The following is a 25994-nucleotide window of genomic DNA, read 5'->3' on the forward strand; positions in this document are numbered from 1 at the left end:
AAGTTGTCCAGGATGGCCTTGAGCCCACTCTGTAGGCCAGACTAGCCTTGAATTTGCAGTCATCCTGCCTCCGTTTCTCTAGTTTCTCAGTTTCTGCCAGCACCATGTCATTCCATCCTTTTGGCTCTCTTGTTCCCTGTGTTCTTAAAAGGATAAGGGGTGCTTATGCATATATAAGCTAAGGGAGGGGTGTGGGGGAGAGGAAGAGGGGGGAGGGGAGAGCTGTGAGGGGAGGGAGGGGAGGGGAGGGGAGGAGGGAAAAGAGATTCCGAAAAGGCTGATAAACTCTTTCACCAACTCATTAATCCAATCCATTGTTCCTTTGTCTATTTGTCCTTCATATATTTGGGGTTTCTTGTTTGTTTGGTTTGGTTTGGTTTTTTGGTTTGTTTGTTTGTTTGTTTTCTTCTTCTGAGACAGGGTTTCTCTGTGCAGCCTTGGCTGTCCTGGACTTATTTAGTAGACCAAGGTGGTCTCGAACTCACAGAGATCTACCTGCCTCTGCCTCCCTGAGTCCTGGGATTCCAGATGTGCACCACCGTGCCTGCCTGGCTGTTTCTCATCTATTTGGATCAGGATTGCGAACAAAGATTCCAGAACCAGCCCACTTGGTTCAACCTCCTGTCTTGCCAGTTCTCAGCTAAATGACCTTGGCCAGGTGACTTCGCCACGCCAAGGTTCAGCTTCTTTACCTACGAGGGACTCTGAGAGATCAGTGGGATGTGTTCAAATTCTCCTGAGAGAGTGAGAATATTCTTGTTGTTTTTATTTTTTTAAGGATTTGTTTTATGTTCAATCATATGAATGTGTGTGTGTGTGTGTGTGTGTGTGTGTGTGTGTGTGTGTGTGTGTGTGTGGGTTTGTGAATGTGCCTGTAGAGGCCAGAAGATCCCCTGAAGGTAGAGTTACAGCCAGTTGTGAGCCACCGGACATGGGTGCTGAGAACCGAACTCTGGTCCTCCTGAAGAGCATCAAGTAATCCTAACCACTGAGCCATCACTCCAGTGCCAACAGCGGGTTTTAGGTGACGCATGAGTTGTAGGAGCAAGCAGCCCTTGAGTGAGAGGTGCTGGCTGCCTGCCAGTCCTGACCCTCTTTAGGCCTTACTCCAGATGAAAAGGAAAAAGGTTAGCTTTATCCAGAATCCACAAACTGGCAGCATACGGCTTCAAAGTAAGAGAGCCATTTCTCTCTTCTCCCTGAAGTCCTGGCAACCCCATACTGCAGTCTCCATGGATTTGCCTGCTCTATATTGTGTGTCCATGTCACCTCATCTGTGGTCCTTTGTGTCCAGCCATGTTGTGTTTCCAAGGCCTGTCATTCCTTTTTATATCTGTCTAATATAATAGTGAACCATGTGCCACATTTATCATCGGGTGATGGCCATGGGGTTTCTTTGGGAGTGATGGACGGTTATGGATGAATAGCAGTGACGGTTTCAGGACACTTTGGAACTGTGAATGTGGTAAATGTCTCCCGCTGGGCTTTAAATAGTTAAAGTACTAACTTTTATGATATGTAAATGTTACCATCTCCACCTCCAAGAAAGACGAAAGCAGAGGGAGAAAGAGATGAGATTCTGCTACATTCACAGTGCTAACCACACACACACACACACACACACACACACACACACACATTCTCACACGAACACTGTTTTGGGTTTTAAGGCAGGTTTTCATGTAGCCCAGATGAACTTTATACTCTATGTAGCTGGGGCTGGCCTTGAACCCCTGATTCTCTTATTTTAGCTATCTGAGTGCTGCAATGGCAAGTACACACTATCATGACTGACTTACTTACTATTCTTTTATTTTTCTTAAATTAACACTCATTTATTGCTGATGTGGGTGGGAGGCACAGGACACATGGGGAGGTTGGAAGACATCTTTCAGGAAAGGAGCACTCTGCTTTCACCACGTCAGGCCTATGAATTGAACTTGGGCCCTCAGGCTTGTCAGCAAGTGCTTTTTTGGCCCATTACCCATTCTTCTAAGGTCAGCAAATGTCTCGCCATTAATGTAAATTTCCAGGTAGTCTTGGAAAATTGAAGGCTTTAGTGGTACCGTACATACCATCTGGCATCCGCTCCTACCAAAGGTCAAGGGTGAGTTTTGTTGAATCAATAAACCTGAATGCTCAAAAATCTACAGGAAGGGAGGGTTTAACATAGTACTTGATTTCTCAGGACTGACCAAACCATGGAGTTTATTCTTCTGAAGATAGACAGGGGCCTCATACGCAAAGAAAAAGGCAACAGGAAAAAAATGACGCACAGAGGGGGGTGGGCACTCTTTCTAGGTTATATTTTTGCCACTTTATTTTGGAGGAGTGGTCAGGACAGGGTTTCTCTGTGTAGCCTTGGCTGTCCTGGAACTCATTCTGCAGACCAGGCTGGCCTAGAATTCAAAGATCTAGCTGCCTCTGCCTCCTGAATGCTGGAATTAAAGACATGCTCCACAGTGTCTTACAATTGCCTCCCTTTTTAAAAACTATTTTATTTTCTTCTGTGTATATAGGTGTTTGCCTGTGTGTTTATCTGTGTACCGTGTTCAAGCAGTGCTCACAGGCACCACAATAAGATGCCATATCTCCTGGGGGTGGGGGTGGGTGCCATCTAAGCAGAATGCACACAGAGGGAATAGTGGGGAGCAGTGACCCCAGGTGAGCATTCTTTGCACTCACTGCCTGGTCTAAGCAGCCCCCCCAGGAAGGGGAAAGTCCCCCTGGGCTGAACCAGAAGAAGAAAGAGAGAAAGTTCCATTCCTTTCTCTTTCCTGATTTATGTCTTATTTTTAACCAATGACCCCTATAATTGAAAAAAAAACCCCCACAACTCAATACCTACCATTCTCAAAACAAAACAAAAACCACCTTTGGGTTGGGCAGAGGAACCACTATCAGACACTGTACCCTGGACAGAAGATTTTTCCTTCTGTCCCAACAGTGACCTAGGAGACTTTGAACAATTTTCACTAGGTCTTTTTTTTTTTTTTTAAAGACATCTGGCAAAAAGGCTTCCTTTGTTACCCAGTCAGCCCAAGGTATTAGAAAAAAGTTAGAAAAGTTAGAAAAATGTAAAGGCATAAGTAGGCCCCAGTTGTTGGAAATAGCTCAAAGTGTGTTTCATAGAGAGAACTGCTTGGAATAAGGCCGTTCGCTTAAGCTCACAGCCACCATCACCTCTTATGATGGATCACAGACTTACAGATATCCAGCAAAAATGTGGTGCCTCGCCCTCTGTCTGGAGAAACTAGCTCCTTGGTGTTGGACCGGCCCAACACCAAGCTCCTATAATTGTTCAACCAAGCAGTTCAGCAACCTCCATCCAGATAGATTAAACAATACCTAATGACCCTGGAAACAAAGGCGAAATCATAGTCCATATTGCCTGGCTCAAAGAGACAGGCATCCTGACATCTTTCTGGTCATCATGGGATGCATCTCTCCTGCCTGTGAGAGAACTCGGGACCTCAGATTCTTCTGAGTCTGATTCCTCCAGAGAAACAGGTGCACACTGTCTTGGACCTGAAAGATACATTCGTCAGCCTCCCATTGGCAGATGTGAATCAAGCCATCTTTGCTTTAAAGTGAACAGAGCCAGAGGTGGGTCACAGTGGGCAACATGCCTGGACCAGGTTGCCCCAGGATTTAAAGATAGTAACTTTAAATTTTAGTAACGCAGATGTCCCGCCCTTCTGTCAGAGGTTTCCTGGTGTTTGTGTGTGTGTGTTGTGTTGTGTGTGTGTGTGTGTGTGTGTGTGTGTGTGTGTGTGTGTTGGTGGTAAAATAAGATTATAAAAAGACAGTAGGTTTCTCAAGCCAGACTTGAGGGTGGGCCAGGGATAGGGCCTGGTACTGGGTCACACCGGCATTAGGCGACCACTCACTGTTCTGGGCTCGTGGAGTGCCGTGGCTATAAGATTCTCATGCAGAGTTAACTCGTTTGCTTTCTTGCATTAAACTAGCAGTAGCTGCCGCAGCTCTCAGACAGGTGGGCCATCCTGTGGCTCCAGGGTCCCGTTGTTTGGGCATGCATGTCACGGAGTGCTTCCATGGCCCCAAAGTTTGGGTTAAAACCCCTTTGTGTCTTTTGGTTCATGGGCAAACAGGTGAAAGGGTTTTGAGACACCTGGAAGCTCTAGGGCTGGGGCTGAAGTCAGCGCTATTTTTAAAGCCTTAAATGCTTTAAAATGTTTCATCTCGGTCCAGATTAGGGGCTCAGTGCCCTCACTTTGTGCTGGTGTATATATAGAGGCCTTGCTGTGTCCAAGGGGAACCAATATCCTGCTGCACCTAGGAACGCTTGAACGTGTCTCTTAGTCTCTGGATTTGGGGTCTGAAGGACGGCAGTGGCCTGACTGTGAGACAGGCTCCTTTTGCCTCCCCCCAGCTGGTGGTCGAGATAGGGAACATTCTACAAAACTGAGCTTTCTCAGCTGACATTCTGTAGCCTAAGGTCTGTAACTCTTGCACAGTTCCTCAGTGGTCTTTCTCTAATGTTTACATCGTCACCTGCTGCCTCCCGGTACATGCAGGATATAAGGACCCCCACCACCCCAGCTGTCTCTCTGTTCCCTCTGTTCCCTGTCTCTCTCTCTGTCTCTGTCGCTCTCTCTCTCTCTGTCTGTCTCTGTCTCTTTCTGTCTCTCTGTCTCTCTCTCTGTCCCAGGTGCCCCCTTTCTCTCTGCCCCCGCCCTCCCTCTCTCACCACCCTCAAGGCTCCCTAGTTGCCTCTAGCTCTTCTCCAGGTTCTCCTCTCCCTTCCCCCAATAACGTTCTTGTACTAGGTCTGTCACAGAGCATAATTCCTCGGGATCTACACCTTGGCATGGGCCCTACTGTGGTACCCTGTTGCTGCAGCAGCAGCACTATAGATCATAATAACTGGGCCGTTGATTCTCACTCTGATTGGGATGAACCATATGGCCAAGTATGTATCAGTTTAGTCAAATTAATGGTCCTTAGGACCAACTAGATCTCTTTAGAACAGAACAGGATGGTTGAATGATTTGACCCACTCCCTAAGACCAGTGGGGAATGTAACAGAACTCCAGAAGGCCTGAGACCGTAGCACAGCTGACTCCATGGTGGAAGTACCAATCAGGCCATAAAGCTCAGCATACAGACAGCACTGCCTGCCAAAATGAAAACAAAGGCCTAATCCATCAAAGTCCATAGTTCTGGAAAAGTCTCTAAATTCACTAACCTTGCCTTTTGGCTTCTGTAGTTCAGTTTCTGGCTAACTGCTCTTGTTAACTGAAATATGTCAGGCCAAGACATGGTTTTTTGTGCTTAAAAGCCTACACTGATAAAGGCCCCGGGCTACACTGGAATTTCAAATGCCCAGTGTAGTCACCGCCCCAGCCAATAAAGCCCGTTTCTGAGCAGTCTTCTCGGGTGAATACCCCACAACAATGCTAATTATTGTTAAAAGAGTTTTCTTGGGGCTGGAGAGATGGTTCGGCTGTTAAGAGGACTTTCTGCTCTTGCAGAAGACGCCAGTTTGGTTCCCAGCAACTATGTGGGGTAGCTTACACTGCCTACAACTCTAGGTCCAAGTGACCTGATGCCCTCTTCTGGCTTATGTGGGCACTGCACTCACACATATATACCTACACACACACACACACACACACACACACACACACACACACACACACACAGTAAAAAGGCAAAAGAAATCTGCTTCTTTTGTCTTGTTTGTTTGCTCTTTTCTTTTCTTTTCTTTTCTTTTTTTTTTCTTTCTCTCCCCCACCCCCCCATGTAGTCCTGTTTATCCTGGAGCTCATTCTATAAACCAGGCTGGCCTCAAACTCAGAGCGATCCACCTACCTCTGCCTCCTGAGTGCTGAGATTCAAGATGTATACCTCCACCTGTCTGACTTTCTTTCTTTCTTTCTTTTAATAAAAAAAGGAATTTTGGTGTGAGAAAAAACCTGCACTGATACAAGCAAGAGAACAGCAATGTCAACAGGTCACCTTTTGCTCTGCGCCAGGCCCCCTCCCCTGAAGCATCTTCCCCTTTATTCCTCCCATCTCAGTCTCTCTATCTGTTTCTCTCCTTAGCTCCCTCCTTCCCTTCCAGATAAGAAACACACATGCACACACACGCACGCACGCACGCACGCACACACACGGACACACACACACCGCCGCCGCCACCACCACCACCAATCCAGACTTCCCTGGATTCTTGATTTACCCTCCCCCAACACCATCTCTCCTTCCTTCCCTCTCTGGATTTCCACTCCAGAGTCCCTTCCTTGTGGGTTTTACTTATGCAACGGAGCTGCCCTCACTCTAGAACAACCACAGCTTATTATTTTGAGAAATTTAGGGACCAGAGAGATGGCTGAGTGGTTAAGAACCCTGGTTTGATGAAAAGAATCTAGGTTTGATTTCCAGCACCCACATGGTGGCTCAGAACATTCCTCAGTCCCAGGGGACCTGTTCTTTTGGCCTCTGTGGATACTTTCACTCTCCTGTACACCCCACTCACCCACCCACCTTAAAAATAAAATATTTTACAAATTAAAAATGTAAAAATAATAGGGTGGGCAATGGCTACATTGTACTCAGTTCTAAATGGAATATCTGTGTCATCCCTTCAAGGCACAGGCAACATTGCAGAAGAGGAGGCGGAAGGAGTGGAAAAGCCAAGGAGAAGCTGACCACTGCTGGACGGTGTCTTCTGGACACGACATGGCCATTGTACTCATGAGTTCACTGCTTCAACCCCACTGCTGTGGGTTCAAGACCTACCAGACCTGACTGAGAGTAGGCCTATCAATAGCTCGTCACAGATGGGGAGAGGCTTGCCCTAGTCCTCTCTGGGAACTGAGCAGTTAAGGGTTACTAGGGGGAAGGGGAGCAGAACCATTTTCTTTAGTGATGTATCCACTGGTAAGAGCTCCAGTAAATAACCTCCATCCATGCTTAAAAATAAAGACATCGAAACCAAAGGGGATGGGCTCTTTTAGTAGGAGTGGGCAGTAGGGAGGGGTGTGTGCAGTGGCCAAAGCTTAGTATATACATGTATGAAATTGTCAAAGAAGGGGCTGGAGAGATGGCTCAGAGGTTAAGAGCACTACACTGACTGCTCTTCCAGAGGTCCTGAGTTCAATTCGCAGCAACCACATGGTGGCTCACAACCATCTGTAATGAGATCTGATGCCCTCTTCTGGCCTACAGGTGTTCATGCAGACAGACTACTGTATACATAATAATAAATCTTTAAAAAAAAAAGAAAGAAAGAAATTGTCAAAGAAATAAAATTAAATAAATTCAAAAATAAAAAGAGAGATGGAAAGATAGAAATAAAATCCACCGTGTAGATATTCTTTCTCTGTTTATTGATGGGTACCTGGGCTAAATCAAGACATGGGTATTATGCAGTTCTGAAACAAACAGGACTGCATAGACTGAAAAAAATAACAAGCCAGTAGGAGACAAAGGAAGATACCTGACACCAGCCTCTTCTGCCCAGGTACACACACACAAAAGAATTTGATTACAAGGTAGGTATGATGGCTCATGTATGTGATGCCAGTACGCAGGAAGCTGAGGCAGGAGAATTGCCTGGATTTGAGGCTACCCTAGGCTACATAGAGCTAGCAAGCTCCTATCTTAAAAAAAAAAAAAAAAAAAAAAAAAAAAAAAAAAAAAAAGGCAGGGCACTGGAGAGATGGCTCAAGAGTTCTGAGCCTTGGCTGTTTTCAGAAGACCCAGGCTCAGTCCTAGCACCCATGTGGCAGCTCACAGTCATTTCCAGTGGATCTGACCTCCCCTTCTGGCCTTCACTGGCACCAGGCACACAGAAGGTACACAGACATACGTGCAGACAAAATACCCACACACATAAAATAATTAAAAGGGAAACAAAACAAACAAACAAAAAAAACCTCTAAAGCGGGGTTTGGTTGGAATCCAGTTTCCACGAAGCCCAGGTCAGAAGCCCACACTGAGCATGCCTGACTACCAGGCTGGGAGTCTCCCTGTCTCTGTTCTTTCACATGTGGGCTCTCTCTGTTTTCGGTTTCCCACTGAGCCCATGCCACTCCCCTGTGCCCAGCCTCTTTCCTGGGCACTTCCCTGTTCAAGGTGTGCTAGGACCTCACCCTCCCAGCTCATTCCTCCCTGGAGTGGGGATTAGAATCCAGCTCAAGAGACACCTTGAGTCACTGTCCCCTGGGCCCAACCCCTGGGCCGGTTTGGGGGGTGGGCAGTGGGGCTGGGTCTTCCTGGAGCTGCGAAGCTCAATTAAGTGTCATTAGCTGAAGAGAGTCTCCGCAGGATTAGAGCCATGCCCCACCCCGTCTTCCTCATCCTCTTCCACCCCACCACCCCACAGAAACCCGAGGAGCTGGGACAAAGGGACCAGGTGAGGCATCATGTGTGACAGGTGGGGCATCGTGTGTGACAGGTGGACAATCGGAGAAGTGGCTCTCGGGGTGGCCAGCAGATGAAAGCGCAGGAAGGTAGGTGGACTGGGAGATAGCAGAGAGACACAAAGAGGCAGGCTGAACGAACGGAGGACAAAGGCATAGAGAAGACCTGGCAAACAGGTGAGAAGGTGGACACTGTGAAGGAGTGGCCTGGAAGGCAGAGGTGAGGGCATGGGATGGGGATGAGTTCAGATACCCTGTCTTCCCTGGCAGAGCCTGGAGGCAGTCCGCCATGAGGTCCAGCGTCCTCTTACTCTTGTGTGTTGTGGGTGAGTTCTCTAAGGCGGCGTGGGGTGGGGTGGGAAGTGGCAGGGGCGGGGTGGGCTGGCAGTAGCCCTGGGATTGAGTCCTTCCCTCTGTGCTTGTGATGAAATCCTACACATCCCCCTAAGCTGGTGCTGAGGATGGGGGAAGAGGTCTAGCCTGCTTAGCTGTGTCCCTGTATCCACGGGTCTGTGGCAGCATGCAGCTCTCACTGTTATTCTTCACCTCCTATCTTTTTGTTTGTTTTTTGTTTTGTTTTGTTTTTCTGAAACTTGTGAGAGCTCTCCTGCCTCAGCATCTTGGGCATTGGCATGTCAAGTATGTCCCTTCACACACACTCAACCGTTGTCTCTTTGCCTCTGCTTTCTTGCACCCCGCCTCCTTCTCCCTCCCACCCAGGCCTCATATCTAACAGAAATCCTCACGTCTAACTCCATTTCTCTGGTCTACACTCCACCTCAGGTCTCAGTCAGGCAGACAGGGAGAAGATCTTTAATGGCGTTGAGTGTGTGAAGAACTCACAGCCTTGGCAGGTGGGGCTGTTCCACGGCAGACATCTGCGCTGTGGCGGTGTCCTTGTGGGGCCCAAGTGGGTCCTTACAGCTGCTCACTGCAGTGGCAAGTAAGCCCCCTGGATGGGTGAGCAAAGGAGGGGTGCGGGGGGGGGCGCGATGTAGGTCTCCCCTGATGGTGTCTGGTGTCCAGGGGTTGTAGTCAGCCAACCTCAGGCTGGAGGTACAGAAGAACTTTCTGGAGTGGGGCTATGTGCTGCCACATGGGGCACGGTGTGCAATGGGTGGAGGACCTCGGATGTGCCTCTGTTCCTCTCCCATTTCCTTCCGTGCCGCTTCCTTTCCTGTATGGTGTTTATCACCAGCCCCAGGCATTCCCTGACCCCAAGAAGACTCAGGGTGCCACTGAACTTGAGTCACAGCCTGTACCTCAAGAAGCCAATTAAAACAGATAAATTAATAATAGAAAGGAGATTTACTCAGTTGTGGCCACACTGGGAAGGAGACAAAGGCATCCGGTGACCCCTCCACTCCTTCTACGGGGTCCCAAAGTGAGACTGAGGTGTAAATGGAGGCTAATGATATGCCTGTCTAAGCAGGATGTGGTCCTAACCCACCATCCACCCAGCCTTGTCTGGGCTTCAGTCTCAACCTGTAAGGTGGCCTGGCAAGCTCCCAGAACTGTGTGAAATCTCTTTCTGGGGGACCCCGCTGGTTGGCAGCTCTTCCTTCTCCCAGTGTGAAGTTCCTAGGAGGGAGATTCCCATTTCTTTGGGGTCCATTATTTCAATGATCTGATAGGGTGACAGACACTAGTGTCTCCTGAGAGTTTCTCCGTTTCGCCTGTTGGAGTCGCACACCTTTAAGTAGGCAAAACAGCAACCATAACACCCCCTGAGCCACCTCTCCAGACCCCAGATGATCCACTTGCCAGGTTTGGACTTCGTTGTGAAAGGGAAGTCCAGGTGTCAAGGGGCCCAGAGGCTCCACGCAGGACGGAGAGGTGGCAAACTCCTCATCCAATGTTCAGTAACAGCTCTGGCAACATTGCTGGCTCGGGCTATGGAGATAAATGTGGTAGCTGTGTAGTAGATGAACTGTTGTCAGAGGGGGGGGGGGTCGGGGGAGGGAAGGAGAGAGAAAGACAGACATAGGCAGAGAGACAGAGACAGAGGATGGGAGACAGAGAGGTAAGGGCAACCTATCTGCCACCCACTGATCAGCCGTGCCCTCAGGTACGTGGTGCGCCTTGGGGAACACAGCCTCACCAAGCTGGACTGGACGGAACAGTTGAGGCTCACCACCTTCTCTGTAACGCACCCCAGCTACCAGGGTGCCCGTCAGAACCATGAGCATGACCTCCGACTCCTGCGCCTGCGCAGTCCCGCCCGCATTACTCGTGCTGTCCGACCCCTGGCCCTGCCCACTTCCTGTGCACCCACGGGGGCCAACTGTCATATCTCAGGATGGGGTACCACAAACAAGCCGTGGGGTAAGAGGGCCCTGAGGTCGGGGTGAGAGATGTAGGGTAAGAGGTCACATGGTTCACTTCAAAGCAAACATGGGTTAAACATCAGGGTCGGTGGGAGTCTTTAGAGTCACAGAGCTTAAGGTATTGAGTATGAAATCGCATGCCCAGGGATCAGAGTAATGCCAAGGGTCATCAGGACATCGTGAGTCATGGGCTCAGGTGTCAGAGGTCATTACACGGCTGGTTTCTGCTGGGCCTTTAGTCTCAGGTGTTCTGGAAGCTGCAATAAGAGGGTAGAAAGTTCAAGGCTAGGCCTGGAACCAGAGTAAGAGCCTATCGCGAAATAAAAAGTGAAAATCTCTGGAGATGCTGGGGCCCAATGGTAGGACCCCTAGACATGCCCATGAGACCCTAGGTTCAGTCTCCACTAGGATTGGGAAGCCGAGGTCACTGAATCACAGTCTGGTCTTTCTAAAGCCTGTATACGGAAGTCACAAGGTTTCTGTGTCATGGAATATGAGGTGAAAATGACCCAACATCAGATGTTTCTTTGAGGTGAGATGAAGTGAGTGAAAGTTTAGAAGATGCAGAACTGAGATCTGAGGCTAAAGTGAAATTAAGGACATGGGTTCTATGGGTCCAGAGGATGGAAGGCATTAAGTGAGGCTGGGAATCAAGAGGTGACGAGGTCAAAGGTCAAAGGACCAGGTCTGTGAATCATGAAACTCAAGCGTGTTTAGGAAGCCGCAGAGTTGAGGGGAGACGTATGAATTTGGATCAGATGCCCTTGGGAAGGATGTAGTCTCAATGTAGGGCTCTCAGAGGGCCCCTGCATCACGCAGCTTCCATCTCCAGACCCATTCCCAGACCGGCTCCAATGCCTCGACCTCTCCATCGTCTCCAATGACACGTGCTGGGCAGTGTTTCCTGGAAGGGTGACGGAGAATATGCTTTGTGCGGGCGGCGAAGCCGGAAAGGATGCCTGCCAGGTGACTCGACTCATGATGGTGACCCATCGCTAGGAACAGAAAGTAGGAAAAGAAGAAAAAGTAGAAAAGGAAGAAATCTGGGGCGGGGGGTGATATGGGGGGCCCTCAAGAGGGACACTGAAGTAGACCGTTGGGGTGTAAGGAGTTTATGAGCAGGGCTCTTAATGTCGTGGACAGACAGACAGAGGCAGGGGCTCTGAGGCGTGCTCAGGACCAGCATCAGAGACAGAGAGCACGGGAGGGCTCTGAAGAGGGATGCAAAGTCCACATCGTTTACCTTTCTGAGAGTGGGCTAGGCTTTGCAGCCAGGCTCTCTGGTTCTCAGGCCGGAGGCACTGAACGAGGTGGGGGCGAGGGGAAGGTGTCCACGGCCACCAGTTCTCACACTGATGTAAACTCACTTCCCAGGCGAGGGGTCCTGGCCCCTGGAACTCGGTTAGCTAGGGGCGGGTAGATAGTGGCTCTGTAAAAGGCCTGTTGGTGTCCGTGAGACGGGGAGAGGAAGAAGGTTGCCGCCAAGTTTTACAGCTTGAGCCACAGCTGGATTCTGACCTCACCCGCTCACAGAAATGAGGAAAAGTAGGAAGAGACCCAGGTGCGAGGTGAAGGAGCGAGGAGGTGGAGATGGGACCAGAGAGGAGAGGAGAGGAGATTCAGCTTACAGGAGGAGGAGGAACCAGGAGATAGGAGGGAGGGGCCCAGAATGGTGGGTCCAGGAGAGGGAGAAGCGGAGGAGCTGGAGCCTGTGAAAAGGGAGGCGCAAACAGGCAAGCAGTAGACGGCAGAGAACTAGCCAGGCTTGGATCTGTCAGGGCCCCTTCGCTGCTACTCCAAGGCTTCCCTACCATCAACTAGCTGGGGTTACCTATGTTGGGGGGGCGTTGGGTGAAGAAGGTCACAAAAATAGCTGGCTGTGTCAACAATGCTGCGTCCCTGGTCTCAGGGTCATCCTAGAGGAGGTCACTCTATCATAAGGCCGAGGACCAAGCAATCCTCTCAGAGCACTTATAGACCTGCCCTCCTCTCCTGGTTGGGCATGGAGGATAGCATTCATTCCCTTCACTTATTGGCCGGAACCCCAGTCAGGGTGGCATCTTCTTTCCTATTGGCTAGCTGTTACCATGTTCCTCCTGTGAGCTCCCTGGGTTCCTTTCTCCGAAGCCCTTGCCTTGGAGCCACTTTCTTTGAGTAGCTGTCTCGTTTCTGTCTTCTAGGGTGACTCTGGAGGCCCCCTGGTGTGTGGAGGAGTTCTTCAAGGTCTGGTTTCCTGGGGCTCCGTTGGGCCTTGTGGACAAAAAGGCATTCCAGGGGTCTACACCAAGATCTGCAAATATGTGGACTGGATCCGAGCCGTCATCAGGAGCAACTGACTGGCTTCCTCCGTGTGCAAGCAGCTCTGCTTAAGAGCCACTCCTCCCTAGACACCCCAAGCTCCCACCCATCCTTGTTAGCTTGGAATGTCTTGAAACCACGAGTACCTACGGAGAAGGGGCTGTGCAACTGTTTGGAATAAAAGTTATACAACCAAGGAAAGAGGCTGCAGTGGTCTGTTTAATATCCAGTTTAAGACTGGAGGATACCAGACGGGGTGGGAGCCTTTGCCGAGCTTGGTTGCATAGATCTGTGTGTGTGCGTGTGTGTGTGTGTGTGTGTGTGAGAGAGAGAGAGAGAGAGAGAGAGAGAGAGAGAGAGAGAGAGAGAGAGAGACAGAGACAGAGACAGAGAGACAGAGAGAGAGACAGAGACACACAGAGAGAGAGAGACAGAGACAGAGAGACAGAGAGAGACAGACAGAGACAGAGAGAGAGAGACAGAGAGAGAGAGAGAGATGGGGAGGATCAAGAGTTCAAGGCCATCCTGGGATACACAGTGAGTCTGAGACCATTCTGAGCTTCATGAGACCCTGTCTCAAAATAAACAGGCAAGGAGAGATGGTGGAGGTCTTCAGTCCCAGCACTTGGCAGGCTGGTCTCTGAGTCTGAGGCCAGCCTGGTCTACAGAGTGAGCTCTAGGCCAACCAGGGCTACGTAGTGAGAGTCTGTTTCAAAATTAAAGCTTTGGGCCTTAGTTTGTTTGTTTGTTTGTTTGTTTGTTTAATATTTAAAAAAAATTTTATGTGTATGGTTGTTTTGCCTGCATGGATGTCTGTGCACTACTTGTATGCAGTGCACACTAAGGCCAGAAGAGTACATTGGATCCCCTGGGGCTAAAGTTACAGACGATTGTGAGCCACTGTGTAAGCAGTGGGAATTGAACCTAGGTCCTCTAGGAAGAGTAGCCAGTGCTCTTTAGTGCTGAGCCATTCCCAAGCTTTTGGCCTTCTCATGAACTGGATATAAATGGCTGCAGTGGGGGTGGTGTGTTACTCCTCCCTGCATATAGTATTCATGTGTTCTCTCTGGTACAGGATGCTAGTCTGTTTTATTATGTCAGACATGGTCCAGGGTGAGTCTGGAAATGAAACAACCCAGCTACAGTAGCACACGGCTATGCCTGCTCCACAGGTCCTGTCGCCACATTCTCTTCAGAAGGAAAGGAAAAAAAAAAGTCTTGCTCAAAAATTTCTAAGTGGGGACCTGGTGTGCTGGCCCGAAAGCACAAAGATGATGCCCTTCCCAGCATCCTCCTGGCCTCCAAGGCAGGGCTGGCACCCCCATGTCACAGATTAGGGGACTGAACTTCCCTGGGGGTGGAGCCCTCTGTTCCACGTCACCTGGGTAGGAAGAGGCAGAGCCCGTAGGGTTTGAGGCCACGGTTGGCTGCCGGCAGAGCCTGGGCCTACCCCGCCTTGTCCTACATCTGGTTAGGGGAGAAAGGAGAGGAAGGCCTGGGGAGGAAAGATCTGAATGAAAAACACATCAGCTGGGAGAAGTGAGGCTTCGAACCTGGAGCTATCCAATGAGGAGGCCCAGGAGGCTACAGAGTGACTGGAAATTGTCTACAGTAACCAGTAAGTGCTAGAGGCCTGAGCAGTGGAGACTGGCCGAGGAGGGAAGGGTCCACAGAGAAGGGAGGCCCACGAAGGAGCCCTGGGGCCCCTGGCACACCTGCTGAGCTTTCTCTCTTCTTTCTTGGGCCATGGCTGTCACAGGCCCTGACCTGCCTCCCCCCCCACCCTGTCCTGCCCCTTCACCTGGCAAGCAGCTCCACCTCTGTGATGCCCCAGATTTCCCCCCTTCTCTCTGTGGAAGGGAGAAGGGAGGGGCCAAAGGGCCCACTTGGCCTAGGCTGTAAGGAGGGGAGATGTCCACAGGAGGAGAGACAGAGATGGAGACCTTAGTGAGGAGACGGAGATGGGCACGGAGGGAGGCCTAGAAAGGGAAGAGTTCGGGACAAAAAGCTGAGACAAGAGGAGACAGGGATCCAAAAACATGCAGGAACAGAAACCTACAGGTGGAGAGACCAAAATAACACACACAGCTCTATAAGATGGGAGAGAAGGGCATGGTGGGGCTGAGCCTCCGAGAGCTGCCGGAAAGGAAAGAATGTGTCTACAAGGAGAAGAAGCCACAGGCAAGAGAGGGGCTTGGAGAGGTGACATTCTGTCTCATGGACCCCAGGGCTGCCTTGGGAGGATCCACACACACCCCTCCCCCAGGGTGATAAGGCAGGGCTAGGAGCCAAGTCATCCCAGGGCTGTCAGGGGCCAACCCCCCTGCTTGCCTGTCTGTCCTGCTACAGCTGCCACTGAGGTCCTCCAGAGCCCCATCCCCAGAGTCCATGAGGGAGGGGAAGGTTCCCCACCCCCACCCCTTCCAGAAGACTGCCATCCTTGAAGCTAGGCATCTTTGGTTCTGGCCTGCGTTTCTCCCTCTGATCTGTCCTTGGAGAACGGGGAGGAAGGGGTGTGTGGGCAGCCTCTGCTCTTCTCTGTATCTCTCATCTCCAAGCTGCTGCCCCCAAACTCGATGGCCTCTGTCCCCGGTTTAGGTGGCTAAGTCCTGCCCTTCTCTCCCACCCCTGTCAGCCAGGGCAGCTGGAGGCACTGGCTGTCCCTTAGCCAACCACACCCAGCCCTGTCCAGCTGCCCTTCACAGGGGTTCAGGGAGGTGGAGGGAGGGACTTCACCTGGACAGACTTCACAGGGCCCTATCACCCTGCTGTTGGGGACAACAAAAACGAGGTCCTTACCCAGTAGGCAGTCCCTTTCCCCGTGTCCTCCCATCCCTGGGAACTGCAGAGCAAGCCAGGTTCTCAGGTGACAGAGAAGAAAACCAGTGTCTAAGGTTTCTCCAGGGGTCTTTCTTCTCCATTGGCAACTTAGACACAGTGAGCCCAGGAGCCTTGCCCAACAAAGCCCCTCCCAGCAGCTTGGTTGATCTCAACACCCAGGAAGTTGCTAGCCTGGATCCAAGCCTCTGGCAAAGGCGCTCCAGAAGCCTGAGGTTTTTCTTACAGGCTTGGGGTTGGTGTGAGAACCAGCAAGTGAGGGGAAGAAGAAAAACCACCAGCTAGCCTTCTAATGGACTCTTAAAGTGACCGGGCCTCCTGCCTTGTCCCCAGGGGAACCTGGAGCCTGTCCTGCCTTACCCCAGGCCATAATGATTCTACGATTCATCGCACTTGCTCTGGTGACAGGTACAGTGGAGCTTGGGGGGAAGTGTGGGGCCTCTCTCTCCTGTTTCTAAGTCCCCTCCCCTACAACCCAGGTGGTACGTGCTTGGAGATCACCCACCCCCCATGAGCTGGTCTCAGCTATACCAGGCAAGGTCAAGTGGGTCTCAGAGGAGGAGTGAGAGGAGCTGGGTCACCCAAAAGCTTAAGGACAGCCACTGATGACCTGGACATATAGTCTTATGCCAGTGCATGCCAGCTGGGAATGCAAGCACCTACACTTCTGCTTCTCTCCATTCTCATTTCTGGGGGTCCCTTTACCAGCCTACCTCCTCTTATACTCGTACCTCATCTTTTGCCCCCTCCTCCAGGGCACGTAGCGGGAGAGACGAGGATCATCAAGGGTTACGAGTGCACCCCTCACTCCCAGCCATGGCAGGTGGCCCTCTTTCAGAAGACACGGCTGCTCTGTGGGGCAACCCTCATCGCCCCCAAATGGCTCCTGACAGCAGCCCACTGCCGCAAGCCGTGGGTGCGGGGGCAGGGGCGGGGATGGGAGGGGGCTGGAGATGGAGAGATGGATGGAGAGAGGGCTAGAGAGGCCACTGAGGGTAGAAGCAGCAGTGGGTGCGGTGTTACCATGGATGGTGGGGTTGTGATCAATACTAGAGAGGGGAAAAAGTATTAGTAGTGTGTACGGTGGGGGTCTGGTTGGGGCTGAAGATGGAGGGGTAGGAGATGCAGTGGCATTAGTTTGTGTGATGAGGACCTAGTCGGATTGATGAGGTAGCCTTAGGGTGGGTGACGGTAGCCTAGTCAGAATGAGGGTGAAGGGGTGTGTGATGCTGGCAGTGGGATGGGGCTGGGTTCTCCCAAGGTACAATTCATCATCTCTCCCTCCCCACCCCTGCCTTGTCCCCCTACCTTTCTACCTCTGACCACATCTCTCTCACCTCAGCCATTACGTGATCCTCCTCGGGGAGCACAACCTGGAGAAGACAGATGGCTATGAGCAGAAGCGGACGGCCACTGAGTCCTTCCCCCACCCCGGCTTCAACAACAGCCTCCCCAACAAAGACCACCGCAATGACATAATGCTTGTGAAGCTGTCGTCTCCTGCCTTCATCACCCGAGCCGTGCGGCCGCTCACACTGTCCTCACGCTGCGTCGCCCCAGACACCAGCTGCCTCATTTCTGGATGGGGCACAACGTCCAGCCCCCAGTGTAGGGGCTCCTGAGGGAAATGTGATGGGGTTCGGGATGGGATGTGGGGAAAGGAGACCAGAGGATTCTTCAGAGATAAAGATCAGAGTCACCCAAGAGGCATGGTTACCCGGGGCTGTCAAGAGAGGGATGAGCTAAAAGAAAGATGAGAAATTCTGGGAGATTCACTCGGGGTGGGGGGCATATAAAACAAGTGGCTTTGCTTCTCTAAACTTTGGTTTTCTCTATAAAAAGAATAATCATATCCACCTTACCACAGTGAGATCAGAGATAACATATAGGGAGCAAGGAGGAGGAAGGATCTACTCATAGCATCGCTGTTGCTATAGTTACAAGCATAGAGGTGGAGGAGAGCCAGGGTTGTCCCAGCTGCTGGCTACTGTGGTGGGGTTGGAGAACCAGGTGCTCACTGCTCACACACTCCACTGCTGTCCCCACAGTGCGCCTGCCTCATTCCCTACGATGTGCCAATGTCTCCATCATCGAACATAAGGAATGTGAGAGAGCCTACCCGGGCAACATCACAGACACCATGCTGTGCGCCAGCGTTCGGAAAGAGGGCAAGGATTCCTGTCAGGTCAGCAGACAGGGGCTGGAGCTCCAGCCACACACCCATTCCACCTGAAGTCACATCTTCACTGGCATTCCCAGCTCTGACCCCAAGCCTCTCCAACCCTGCTGCTGTTTCTAATATCAACACAATCCCTGTCTGCCCATGCTTACCCTCATTTCCAACCCCACCCACCCATCAAGTACCCCCAGGCCCTAACTCCGGCTATATTCTCACCCAGAATCTCAGCTTTACTTCCCAGCCTCTCACCTGTCCCACTACCAAGTCTGCCTTGGCCCACTTCCCACCTCTAGCACTGCCCTCACTCCCATGACGAGTGCCCCCACTTGACTCTAACAGGCTGTGTCTCCTCTCATGCCAGGGTGATTCTGGAGGTCCTCTGGTCTGTAATAGATCTCTGCAAGGCATCATTTCCTGGGGGCAGGACCCGTGTGCAGTCACCAGAAAGCCCGGTGTCTACACGAAAGTCTGCAAATACATTGACTGGATCTACCACACTATGAGAAACAACTAGAGGGTACCTGCTTGCCACCAGCAGACCCCTCCAACCTCCTCTTAATGCTTTGAGTTCTGCTCATTCTGCCCTAAGAAGCCCCCACTCAGCTGGGACCCTCGCATGCACTCTCTTTGACCCACCATGGGTATAGTATAGGGGATGCCCTAACCTGAGCTTGGAATCAAATCTTGGCTTGAGCGAAGTCGTGACTCTGGACATGATTGTCACTGGTTTTGTTTGTTTCGTTGGTTTTTGTTGTTTTGTCCCCATCCCTGAAGACGGTCCCTGGCATATTCCAGGGTTTCAATAAATATTTGTTAAGTGATACATGATTCTGTTGAGTGTCAATTGCATATGAATCCTGACCCAGAGGACTTTTAAGTGATTTGTGTGTTTGCGTGTTTGTCTGCATGTGTGTGTGTGTGCACCATATGTCTGCTTGGTGCCTGAGGAGTCCAGAGGAGGGCATCGGATCCCTTGGCCGCTGTATGGGTGCTGGGAACCAAACCTTGGTCCTCAGCAAGAGCAGCAAGTTCTCTGAACTGCCGAGCACCACTCCAGCCCGCAAAGGTCTTTTAAATGTTACTAACCAACTGAATGCTCACAAACCCCTAGGAGACTGGTCCTGTTTTTCTACCCTCTTTGCAGACATGAATGAGGGCACAGACAGATGAGGGTACCCGCTCACAACCATGCAGCTGAGGAGTGAAAGATTAGGGGGTTTAAAAGCCCAATGACTGTCTTAGCTGTCAATGCAGCGTCACATTAAAACTCAGTTCGTTTTATTTTTAACATTACTTTTTTTTTTTTTTAACATTTACTCATTCTTTTTTGGGAGGGGGTCGGGGGAGGCTCATGTCGCACTGCACATGTAGAAGTCAGAGAGCAAATTGCATAGTCGGTTCTCTCCTTCCACCATGTGGCATCAAAGGATCAACCACACATCGTCAGGCTTAGCCGCAAGCACCCTTACCCACCGAGCCACCTTGCTGACCCGGCAGAGAGCTCTCACTCAGTTCATCTTCCCACAGCGAGTGAGTGCATCCGCACGCATGTAGTAAAGATGGCTACCATCATTTTCCAACTGCCTAGATTCAGTTCACTGAGGTCAGTGTTGATTGATTGGTACCTACTAGCCAAGATGAAGCCAAAGGATCAAAAGCAGAAAGGAAATTCCTGTCACCTTTAACATATTTTAAATGTTCTGTAGCTCCATGTGGCTGGCGGCTTCTGGCTGGTGGATGATATAATAGAAGCAAAAATCTGGACAGGGCTGAGCTGGGCAGCCTTTGAAGCTAACACAGCTCTCAACAGACCCTCTGTTCAGCTCTTAGGAGAGACTTCTGGCACAAGGAGGAAGAACTCCGAACTGGAACTAGATAGAACCTTCTGGTTGTTAGGCGGACTGGCTTGCTGTGTGACCTCTTATGAGTCACAGCCCTCTCTGAACCTCCCATTCCTCACCCAAAATGAGGGTGTCAGCCAAGGTGATGTGGCCTGTCCCTTGAGGCCTGGGCCTCTATGATTCACCAGCTTGTGTGCCACCTGAAGACACACAGGGAGGGGGCAAGATGCTCACACACAGGTTTAGTGCTAAGCTACAGCCTCTCGACCCCACCCCCTAAGCACACACTGAGACACAAGGAGCCTACTGTTTCTTGGTTTAGACACTTAGGAGTTTGTCTGTGTCCTTCCCACACTTTCCTTCTACCTACCTGAGCTCTGCCCACCTCCTCCTTGTGCGTTCCAACACTTGTCAACACCTACCTCCATCCTTCATCTCCCCTCTCCTCCATCACCTTAGGCTTCCAGAAGACTTGATCGTCATCCCGCCCCCCCCCCCTCCCGCGCCTGTCCTCTCACCACCTGGGAACACTTCTCAGAACAGACCGTGGGGGAACCCCCCAATGAAACAAACTCAAAAAGGTGTTCCTGTCACTGGCAGAAGCCTGTATTCCAGGGCCCCTCCCAGAGTAGGAATCTGGGGCCCTGGTTGGGTGCCAGCCCCACCCACGTTATAATTAGGGAGAGGGAAAGAGAGGGAGTGAATACCTGAGGGGAAGGGTGGGGGGGAAGTTTCCGGGATCTCGAGGGTTAAAAGGGAAGGTCTGCCCAGGGGTCAGTGGTCAGAGGACTGTTTGCAGCCCACACTGCAGGGCAAGAGACACTTCAAATTCTCCTTCCTCCTTCCTCCGGAAGACTCCCAGGTGAAGCGGGAAGCACCCCACCCTGGTTAGGGTGGATGGCGAGAGGATGGGTGGAGACCCTCGGGCAACGGGCAGGAACTCTTTTGTAGCCCTGATTTCCCTGTGGCTTGGGGGAAGTCCCTCAGTCTGAGGTTAGGAAGAGGCTCCCATGGGCACTGACTGAGCAGAACCCCCCACACCCACCCACAAAGGAGTGGCTAGTGGTCAAGAAAGATTAGGTGCATAAATCGCTCCCCTCTGGAGGAACGAGGGCGGGCATCCTGAGGGCCAGTGGAGAGGGCCCCGCTGAGGCAGGGGTCTTGACAGAGCATCGCTTTCAGCCCTCCACTCCAGCCTCGGCAAGCCAGGCATCAACCATGAGGACCCGGCTTCTCCACCTCTCCGCTGCCTCTGGCGCCTTGGCCCTGGGGAAGCTGCTGCCGCCGCTACTGATGGTGCAACTTTCGGGTGAGCCTGGGGCCGGGGGCGACAGGAGGGAAGGGCCAGGACCGCTGCAACCAAAGTCAGCTCGCCCTCCCGGGCACCCACATAGCCATCCCAAGCAGGATCCACCCTCGAGTGGGCTCTGTCCCCAGATGCCGCGCCCCACTGTTAGAGAACCCATCCCTTTCGCTCCATCTGCCTCTGAGCCTCTCTGCGTTTCCTGCCTTGCCTCGCCACCTCCCCTGCTTTGCATGCCTTCTCCTCACCCCTGCAGAGCTATTGCGTCCCTGCCTCTTTCTAAGCGAGGTCCTACAGTATCCCTAAGCCGCTTGCAGCGTTGGCGCCCCTTCCCATCCTCGAACTAGACCTACCCTTCCCTTCTGCAGATCTCTTCCCGTTTGCCTGGAGCTTCTCGTCCTTCTGGCTCTATCCTTCACAGTTCCACTCGTCCCTGTCTCCTGCTCCATCCTGTCCCCACTGTGTTGATTCTTCCCTCTATCGGCCCACTGTATTCCCACTTTGCTCCTTACTGCTCCACTGTGTTCGGTTTCTGACTCTCTCTGCCCACCCCCCACCGCCCGTCCCTCCCATCGCGCTTACAACAGACCCTCTGCTCTGTGCTCTGCCTAGGGCCTCATCTGGTATCCGCTCGGTAGGTTAGAGCCCTGTCACACCGCCTCAGGCCCAACCAGACTGCCCTGGCAGCCTCATCCCCTTTCCATTCTAACCCCCTTGCCCCTTAACGCCTCTCTAAGAGGTTCGCAGAGTTCCCTAACCCTCCTAAGGCTCACGATCCAGCTGTGCCCCCTACAGGCCAATCCGGCGAAGCTCGGCACTGACCCGGTAGCCTGCTCGGGCCAAGCGAAATCTGATCTCCCTGTCCCGCTTCTCTGTCCAGCCGTGCAGACTCTGGTCCTCCCAGGAAACGACTCGCGCCAGGACCTCGAGGCCTCTGGCGCCCCGTGCCCGAGTGACTCGCATCCCTGGCAGGTCTCCCTCTTCCATAACCTCCAGTTTCAATGCGCCGGTGTTCTTGTGGACCAGAGCTGGGTGCTCACGGCCGCACATTGCTGGAGGAAGAAGTAAGGAACGCCCCAGAGGCACCCATGCAGGGACAGGGAGGCTGGGGCCCAGGCACTACAAAATAAGCAGGATCCAAACTGCACCGCCAGGGAGGGGGCGCTGTGAGTCCATCAAGCCTGTCTGCAAAAGTCAGAGCCAGCTGTAGTCAGTGTATAGGACAAATCTGCTGTCTCCTCGCGTGTCTGTAATGCAGGGAGGAAGGAGCACGGAGAAACAAGGGGTGGCATACCCACAAACTCTTTCTTCCCTCACACCCAGGAATCCAAGCTCCAGCCTTACCCCCCCCCCCCCCCGCCTCCCCCCAGTCCCAGGGGACCAGCCCCAGCTCTTCTCCCAGACCTCTCTGATCTCAGGAGCCCCGGCTTCACTTCCCCACTCTCTGACCCAAGGTTTGAGATGAGGCTCTGTCCTTGCCTCCATCTGACTCTTCCTCCCCCAGGCCGCTGAGAGCCCGAGTTGGGGATGACCACCTGCTACTTTTCCAGAAGGAGCAACTGCGGGGCACGAGTTCCCCTGTTTTTCACCCCAAATACCAGCCTTGCTCAGGCCGCGTCCTGCCACAGCGCTCAGATGAACACGACCTCATGATGCTGAAGCTGAGCAGTCCTGTGGTACTGACATCCAACGTGCATCCCGTGCAACTGCCCTTCCGGTGCGCTCAGCCAGGACAGGAGTGCCAGGTCTCAGGCTGGGGGACCACATCCTCCCGGAGAGGCAAGAACCGGGCTGGAGGAGTGTACTTTAGGGAGGAAGGCTGGACTCCTGGATTTAAGGGAGGGCCCTGTGGTCTGGGTTCCTGGGTCTGAGGGAGGATCATTGGGGCCTGGAACTCTAGGTCTGAGGGTAGAAGCTAGAGTATGGACCCTGGGTGGCGGGAGGAGGCGGGGCTAGACCCTTGAGTCTGCGATTAGAGGGCTGGCGTGTGTATCCCTGGCTCTGGGGGAAGAGGGGTGAAGTCTAGACACCTTCTTGTCAGGTCAGAGGGCTTAGGGCCTGGACTTCTGGGTTGAAGAGAGGAAGGTTGTGGCTCCAGGTTGAGGAAAAAGGGCTAACATCTGACCTCTGGGTCTGGAAGCTGGGTCTTAGGGAGGAGGCCTAGGGAGGACTGCAGGGGTATGAATTTCTGTATCTAAGGGTAGAGGAGTGGGGTTAGGTGCCCTGGGTATGCAGGGGGAAGGCTTGGGGTTGGACTACGGGGTCTGGAGGAGGGGGCTAACTGGTCCCTGCGTGACTGGCCTGTCCTTCTCAGTGAAATACAACAGAAGCTTGAGCTGCTCCAGGGTAACTCTCCTCAGCCAGAAGCAGTGTGAGGCCTTCTACCCGGGCGTGTTCACCAACAGCATGATCTGTGCTGCGCTGGACAAGAACCAGGACTCTTGCCAGGTAAGGACAGAGCAGGAAGTATGTCTGTCTCCTGGATAGGAGGGCAGGAAGACAGCGCAGGAGCTGGCTCTGCCTTCGCTTTCCTCCCTCCCTCCCCGACCCTCAGTCCTCTCTACTCTTTATCCCATTTCTCAACACGCTTCCTCAATCCGTTTCTCACCCTACCAACCCCTATCTCCTGCTCCTTCTCAGTTTCCTCACCTCTGATGAGCCACAGCCCCAACAGCAAACCCCATTGTATCTCCATTGTCACCTTGAAACTTGTCCCCCCCCAATGCCAACCTCTATCTATATCCCCTCACCACCCCAACTTCTAACCTTATCCCAGCCCCATTGAGGCACCTTCCCTATTGTAAGCCAACAATAGCCCCTCCCCCACCTGCCCCGCAGCCAATGGTAGCTCTTATTTCATGGTGTCTCCTCCCTCCCATCTTCAGAGTGACTCCGGTGACCCCCTGGTGTGTGACGGCACCCTGCATGGCATCCTCTCATGGGGCATTTACCCATGTGGTACCCAGAGCCCACCCGTCTACACCGAGATCTGCAAATACATGCCCTGGATCCGGAGAGTCATTCGTTCCAAATGAGCTGCCCCTCACACCCTTCATCCCACTCCATCTGCCCACATCTCCATCTCCTCCTCTCAGGCCCCCACACACCTCTGCGGGTGCATCCTCCTCCCTCACCCCTGCCCACTCCTGTTCTCTGCTCACATGTGCAGAAAATGGTGGCTGGGAAAGTTCTAGTACCTCAAGGAAGCTAGCCATCCTCCAGTCTCTAAGAGAAGTTATCAGAGTTGTTCAGCCTGGTTTCCTCTATCTCCCTCCTCTGTGTGATTGGGGCAAGGCCGGGACTCTCTCTGAGCCTTGATTTCCATGTCTAAAATATGGGGACAATGAAACGTCTACCTCTTACATATGTTGTATGGAGACCATGATGGGACGTGCGTGCGTGCGTGTGTGTGTGTGTGTGTGTGTGCGCGCACACGCATGTGTGAATTTTTATGTCAATTGCTATGGAGACATGAACAGAGACTGGAAAGTGCTGATTAAACACTACTTGATCTGACCTCCAGTGTGCGTACCTCTGTCTGGGATCAGAGCCAGTGAGTTCATAGAGGGCCGCCTTCACATATGTCAGCAGCAAGGCAGAGGCAGGCTCCACACTGCCACCCACAGCTTCCTCAGAGCCTTTTCATCTTTTAGGGACCTCAGTTCAGGTAAAACTGGATCTCCTGACCGTACAGTATGCAGTCACAGTGTGTGTGTGTGTGTGTGTGTGTGTGTGTGTGTGTGTGTGTGTGTGTGTGTAGGTCAGAGGACAATTTGTGTGAGTCAGTTTTCTCCTTCCACCCTGTGGAACCCAGGGATCGAACTCAAGTCATAGCTTGCCAGCATGTGATTTTGCCCACTGAATCCTCTCACCTGCCCCAGGAGTGTGGGCTCCTCAAAAAAGAATCTGGCTCATTAGCCAGGCGTGGTGGCGCATGCCTTTAATCCCAGCACTTGGGAGGCAGAGGCAGGTGGATCTCTGTCAGTTCGAGATCAGCCTGGTCTACAAAGTGAGTCCAGGACAGCCAAGGCTACGCAGAGAAACCTTGTCTTGAAAAACTAACAAAAACAAACAAACAAAAAAGAATCTGGCTCATTGGTTTTCACAACAGTCAGAATGGGATTTCCAATGGGGTTTAAAGTTACGATCATATGGTTACCTGGTTATATCAACATAATTGTGCCATTATATCTAAATGAGATCACAGGTGGCTTCTGGGGGCATCTAGTGAGATCACAGCAGAGGTGTAACTTCCAACCAGGGGAACTCTGGATGCCTCGCAACCCGCACCATTGACAGTTAGCAGTCTTGTCTCTGAGGGTCCCAGAAAATTCTTAGGAAAGGAGTGAGGTCTGACCCTAGGTCAGATACACTCAGTCCTTTGGCCTGGATTAGAGTTCTTTTCTGGAAATATTTCTATGTAAAGGAAATATTGGAGCAGCCAGTTAGCTCTGTAGGTCACACAGGTAGAAGGAGAGAGCTGACAGTTGTAAATTGTTCCCTGACCATCACACATACCTGTGGCACACATGTACAGGAATACACACAATATAAATAAATGTTTAAAAAAAAGAGTTGGAAGAAGCTGGGTGCAGTGGCACATGCCTGTAATTCCTGAACTCAGGGAGGCAGAGGCAGGTGGATCTCTGAGTTGAAGGACAGCCTAGTCTACAGAATGAGTCCACACAGGAAAAACCCTGTCAAGAAAAACAACGAGAGAGAGAGAGAGAGAGAGAGAGAGAGAGAGAGAGAGAGAGAGAGAGAGAGAAGATTGAAAGAAAGGAAAAGAAAGATCTGGAGAGATGGTTCATCAGTTAG

General features: G+C 51.9%; 3 protein-coding genes across 4 annotated transcripts; all 3 read left to right on the forward strand.

Moving 5' to 3' along the window:
* The first annotated feature begins 8305 nt into the window (after window positions 1-8305).
* Klk12 (kallikrein related peptidase 12) lies at window positions 8306-13118 on the forward strand. Its single transcript, XM_051149671.1, has 5 exons — window positions 8306-8383; window positions 9152-9333; window positions 10459-10715; window positions 11550-11683; window positions 12898-13118. Exons 1-5 carry the CDS (start codon window positions 8306-8308, stop codon window positions 13051-13053), a joined length of 807 nt encoding a protein of 268 aa, XP_051005628.1. The 3' UTR covers window positions 13054-13118.
* Window positions 13119-14415: 1297 nt separating this feature from the next.
* On the forward strand, window positions 14416-18546 carry Klk11 (kallikrein related peptidase 11). Of its 2 annotated transcripts, none has more exons than XM_051149409.1 (6): window positions 14416-14633; window positions 16082-16261; window positions 16609-16765; window positions 17196-17461; window positions 17902-18038; window positions 18394-18546. In XM_051149409.1, the coding sequence occupies exons 2-6, from the start codon at window positions 16225-16227 to the stop codon at window positions 18544-18546; spliced, it is 750 nt and encodes a 249-aa protein (XP_051005366.1). In that variant the 5' UTR covers window positions 14416-14633; window positions 16082-16224. The 2 variants fall into 2 exon arrangements, with proteins under 2 accessions (XP_051005366.1, XP_051005365.1); XM_051149408.1 differs by having other exon boundaries at window positions 16187-16261.
* Window positions 18547-21045: 2499 nt separating this feature from the next.
* Window positions 21046-24596, forward strand: Klk10 (kallikrein related peptidase 10). The gene is made up of 5 exons (XM_051149410.1): window positions 21046-21182; window positions 22057-22240; window positions 22681-22955; window positions 23491-23624; window positions 24062-24596. The coding sequence occupies exons 1-5, from the start codon at window positions 21092-21094 to the stop codon at window positions 24209-24211; spliced, it is 834 nt and encodes a 277-aa protein (XP_051005367.1). The 5' UTR covers window positions 21046-21091; the 3' UTR covers window positions 24212-24596.
* Window positions 24597-25994: the final 1398 nt, after the last annotated feature.

This window comes from Acomys russatus, chromosome 7 (genome assembly GCF_903995435.1).
Source record: "Acomys russatus chromosome 7, mAcoRus1.1, whole genome shotgun sequence".
Lineage (NCBI taxonomy): Eukaryota > Metazoa > Chordata > Mammalia > Rodentia > Muridae > Acomys > Acomys russatus.

What these genes read in the sequence shown, in the direction of transcription:
- Klk12 (XM_051149671.1), top strand. Translation starts at nt 8,306, where the DNA reads ATGCCCCACCCCGTCTTCCTCATCCTCTTCCACCCCACCACCCCACAG. An exon ending in GCTGCTCACTGCAGTGGCAA is followed by an intron (nt 9,334 to 10,458) that starts GTAAGCCCCCTG and finishes CCGTGCCCTCAG; the next exon opens with GTACGTGGTGCGCCTTGGGG. An exon ending in TACCACAAACAAGCCGTGGG is followed by an intron (nt 10,716 to 11,549) that starts GTAAGAGGGCCC and finishes TTCCATCTCCAG; the next exon opens with ACCCATTCCCAGACCGGCTC.
- Klk11 (XM_051149408.1), top strand. Translation starts at nt 14,582, where the DNA reads ATGAGGAGGCCCAGGAGGCTACAGAGTGACTGGAAATTGTCTACAGTA. An exon ending in GCAGCCCACTGCCGCAAGCC is followed by an intron (nt 16,766 to 17,195) that starts GTGGGTGCGGGG and finishes CTCTCACCTCAG; the next exon opens with CCATTACGTGATCCTCCTCG. An exon ending in CACAACGTCCAGCCCCCAGT is followed by an intron (nt 17,462 to 17,901) that starts GTAGGGGCTCCT and finishes CTGTCCCCACAG; the next exon opens with TGCGCCTGCCTCATTCCCTA.
- Klk10 (XM_051149410.1), top strand. Translation starts at nt 21,092, where the DNA reads ATGAGGACCCGGCTTCTCCACCTCTCCGCTGCCTCTGGCGCCTTGGCC. An exon ending in GCACATTGCTGGAGGAAGAA is followed by an intron (nt 22,241 to 22,680) that starts GTAAGGAACGCC and finishes TTCCTCCCCCAG; the next exon opens with GCCGCTGAGAGCCCGAGTTG. An exon ending in GACCACATCCTCCCGGAGAG is followed by an intron (nt 22,956 to 23,490) that starts GCAAGAACCGGG and finishes TGTCCTTCTCAG; the next exon opens with TGAAATACAACAGAAGCTTG.